Source organism: Echinococcus granulosus (assembly GCF_000524195.1).
Source record: "Echinococcus granulosus chromosome Unknown EG_S00048, whole genome shotgun sequence".
In the NCBI taxonomy this organism is placed as follows: Eukaryota; Metazoa; Platyhelminthes; class Cestoda; order Cyclophyllidea; family Taeniidae; genus Echinococcus; species Echinococcus granulosus.
The window spans coordinates 599,265-603,720 of record NW_020170428.1 but is presented as its reverse complement, the minus strand read 5'-3'; the positions used below and the strand labels follow the sequence as shown (position 1 = coordinate 603,720).

At 37.0% G+C, this 4,456-nt stretch overlaps 1 protein-coding gene across 1 annotated transcript; it reads right to left on the bottom strand. All coding sequences in view use genetic code 11, as the record gives it.

Moving 5' to 3' along the window:
• Positions 1-296: 296 nt before the first annotated feature.
• On the bottom strand, positions 297-2,111 carry EGR_05974 (hypothetical protein; the record flags this gene model as incomplete). Its single annotated transcript, XM_024495223.1, has 3 exons — positions 297-602; positions 743-817; positions 1,914-2,111. 3 exons carry the CDS (start codon positions 2,109-2,111, stop codon positions 297-299), a joined length of 579 nt encoding a protein of 192 aa, XP_024350442.1.
• Between the last annotated feature and the right edge of the window lie 2,345 nt (positions 2,112-4,456).

The window sequence follows — 4,456 nt, the reverse complement described above, 5'->3', positions numbered from 1 at the left end:
TATTGGATGACCATTTTATTTTTTATAATATTAAATGAATTGGGATTTTGAAAGTTGTCAAATGGATGACGAAATGCAAGAGGGAATGTTGGTATGGAGGAGTGAATGGTAGAACGGAAAAGGTCTTCGGACGTCAGATTTACTTCTCGCATTATTGTATGAATGCGGATTATGTAAAATGAATTGTGGAAAATTAATTGCATGAAGGAAGGATTGCATGGGCAACTGAACAGCTTATTGGGCTACTGATTCATTTCACGTATGGTTATATGAATTAAGATTACATAAAATAAAGATTAATGGAGGAATTGTGTGAAGGAATGATGGCAGGCGGGGTTAATGGTAGAAAGGAACAGATCATTGAATGAATTATTACTTTTATTTAGAAGAATTAGTGAGTTGAAACCACGTAAATAGAAAATGAATGAATAAATGCATGAAGTAATGAATGGGAAAATTGTAGTGATCGTTGGATGAAGGATTTTATTTTCTACATGATTTAGTGAAATTGAATTGCAAACAATGCGTATATGATGTCGAACTGCCTGAATGAACAGTTGCTTGAATGTGTTAATAGGGGAATGGGACAAATATTCATATTCCTGATTCAATTCTCACATAACTTGAAGTATTGTGATTACGTACAATGAAGATTGGGTGTCGAATTGCCCAGACGTATGTTGGCATGGAATAGTTAATGGCCAAATGGAACAGATAGTCAGATGACACTGTCATTTCTTACATGATTGAATGAATTTAGCTTACACGAAGTTAAGATAGGATGAAATACTGCATGAAGGACTGATAGCATGGTGAACTGAAAGGCCAAAAGGAATTAAATCTTCTGATGCCTGATGCATTTCTCGCATGAGTGAATAGATTCCGATTGCCTAAAAGGAAGCTTGGATGAGGGATTGCCTGACATAATGATGGCATGGGGAAATGAATGCTAGAAAGGAGTGGATGGTGGGATGATTAATTTATTTCTCACATGATTGAATAATTTTGGATTGAGTAAAATGGGAATTAGGTAAGGAACCGCATGAAGAAATTATGGAACGGCGGAGTGAATTTTCGAACGGAATGGATCGTCGGATGACTGACCACTTTCCCGAATGATTTAATTAATCAAGATTAGGGAGAGAAAAGATGGATGGTGAAATGCGTGAAGGAGTGATGGCATAGAGGCATGAATGTGAAAATTAACAGATCGTCCTCTCTCTGATCCATTTCTCACATAATTGAATGGAATGTGATTACGTAAAATACAGATGTGATTGCCAACTGCATGGAGGAATAATGCCATGGACGAATGAATGCTAGTAACTAACAGGTCTTCGGAGGGCTGCACCAATTCTCCGATGATTAAATGAACTGTTTTTGCGTAAAATGAAGTTTGGACGGCGAACTGCATCTTGGAATGATGGCGTAGAGGAGTGAATGGTGGAACGGGACCGAAGGTGCGATATCTGGTGCATTTCTCGCATGCAATTTTGGAAATATGGGACTGAATGACAAACTGCATGAAGAAATAATGGCAGTGTCGAATGAATTAATCGCTTCATGATTTATTGAAATTGACAGATCTTCGGATCACTGATCCATTTCACACATGTTTAAGTGGATTGGGAATAGGTAAAGTGAGGATTGGACGACGAACTGCATCAAGGAATGATGGAGTGGAGGCGTGAATGGTAGATAGGAACGGATCGTCGAATGTCTTAGTCATTTTTACATGACTGAATGGATTGGCAATACATAATATGAAGCTTGGGTGACGAACTGCATGCAAGAATGATGGCAAGGAACAAATTTTTGTATGGCTGATTTATTTCACACATGATTGAGTGAATTGTGTTTACCGAAATGGCGGACTAATTGAAGAACTTTAGGAGTAAATGATTTAAGTATACCTGCCTTTTGTTGTCAGATTTTATTCCCAATTGTTTAATTCCGTGTGACATTCCTAAATTATTTTTCGCATTTCTAATTTTTGAAGCGGTATTGCATTGTTTAAACAATTTTTGTTCCATATATTTGGCCAATTTTTCTGCAGATTGACTGTCCTGTAATTTAGTCATCTCAAGCCCAACTGTTCGTTGGCAATACATATTCCACCCAAGTATTGTGTCTTTTTTCGTTCTCGGAGTAATCTCGCTGTGATATAATGGCGGTAGCGCAGAGAAATTTCCATCTTAAAGGGGGCGCCTGTAATTACCTTGAGGAGTTAGAGGTGGAGTAATTTGTCGAAATTATGAGATTATTGGATGACCATTTTATTTTTTATAATATTAAATGAATTGGGATTTTGAAAGTTGTCAAATGGATGACGAAATGCAAGAGGGAATGTTGGTATGGAGGAGTGAATGGTAGAACGGAAAAGGTCTTCGGACGTCAGATTTACTTCTCGCATTATTGTATGAATGCGGATTATGTAAAATGAATTGTGGAAAATTAATTGCATGAAGGAAGGATTGCATGGGCAACTGAACAGCTTATTGGGCTACTGATTCATTTCACGTATGGTTATATGAATTAAGATTACATAAAATAAAGATTAATGGAGGAATTGTGTGAAGGAATGATGGCAGGCGGGGTTAATGGTAGAAAGGAACAGATCATTGAATGAATTATTACTTTTATTTAGAAGAATTAGTGAGTTGAAACCACGTAAATAGAAAATGAATGAATAAATGCATGAAGTAATGAATGGGAAAATTGTAGTGATCGTTGGATGAAGGATTTTATTTTCTACATGATTTAGTGAAATTGAATTGCAAACAATGCGTATATGATGTCGAACTGCCTGAATGAACAGTTGCTTGAATGTGTTAATAGGGGAATGGGACAAATATTCATATTCCTGATTCAATTCTCACATAACTTGAAGTATTGTGATTACGTACAATGAAGATTGGGTGTCGAATTGCCCAGACGTATGTTGGCATGGAATAGTTAATGGCCAAATGGAACAGATAGTCAGATGACACTGTCATTTCTTACATGATTGAATGAATTTAGCTTACACGAAGTTAAGATAGGATGAAATACTGCATGAAGGACTGATAGCATGGTGAACTGAAAGGCCAAAAGGAATTAAATCTTCTGATGCCTGATGCATTTCTCGCATGAGTGAATAGATTCCGATTGCCTAAAAGGAAGCTTGGATGAGGGATTGCCTGACATAATGATGGCATGGGGAAATGAATGCTAGAAAGGAGTGGATGGTGGGATGATTAATTTATTTCTCACATGATTGAATAATTTTGGATTGAGTAAAATGGGAATTAGGTAAGGAACCGCATGAAGAAATTATGGAACGGCGGAGTGAATTTTCGAACGGAATGGATCGTCGGATGACTGACCACTTTCCCGAATGATTTAATTAATCAAGATTAGGGAGAGAAAAGATGGATGGTGAAATGCGTGAAGGAGTGATGGCATAGAGGCATGAATGTGAAAATTAACAGATCGTCCTCTCTCTGATCCATTTCTCACATAATTGAATGGAATGTGATTACGTAAAATACAGATGTGATTGCCAACTGCATGGAGGAATAATGCCATGGACGAATGAATGCTAGTAACTAACAGGTCTTCGGAGGGCTGCACCAATTCTCCGATGATTAAATGAACTGTTTTTGCGTAAAATGAAGTTTGGACGGCGAACTGCATCTTGGAATGATGGCGTAGAGGAGTGAATGGTGGAACGGGACCGAAGGTGCGATATCTGGTGCATTTCTCGCATGCAATTTTGGAAATATGGGACTGAATGACAAACTGCATGAAGAAATAATGGCAGTGTCGAATGAATTAATCGCTTCATGATTTATTGAAATTGACAGATCTTCGGATCACTGATCCATTTCACACATGTTTAAGTGGATTGGGAATAGGTAAAGTGAGGATTGGACGACGAACTGCATCAAGGAATGATGGAGTGGAGGCGTGAATGGTAGATAGGAACGGATCGTCGAATGTCTTAGTCATTTTTACATGACTGAATGGATTGGCAATACATAATATGAAGCTTGGGTGACGAACTGCATGCAAGAATGATGGCAAGGAACAAATTTTTGTATGGCTGATTTATTTCACACATGATTGAGTGAATTGTGTTTACCGAAATGGCGGACTAATTGAAGAACTTTAGGAGTAAATGATTTAAGTATACCTGCCTTTTGTTGTCAGATTTTATTCCCAATTGTTTAATTCCGTGTGACATTCCTAAATTATTTTTCGCATTTCTAATTTTTGAAGCGGTATTGCATTGTTTAAACAATTTTTGTTCCATATATTTGGCCAATTTTTCTGCAGATTGACTGTTGTTTAATATCTCAACTTTTTGCTAGTTTTGTTTATTTTCACTGACCTAATTATTTTATATTGACACACTTTGTATTGAATGACTTGTGAATTCTTTAATCCTAATATTTGCTAGTTTTCTTGTCTTAAA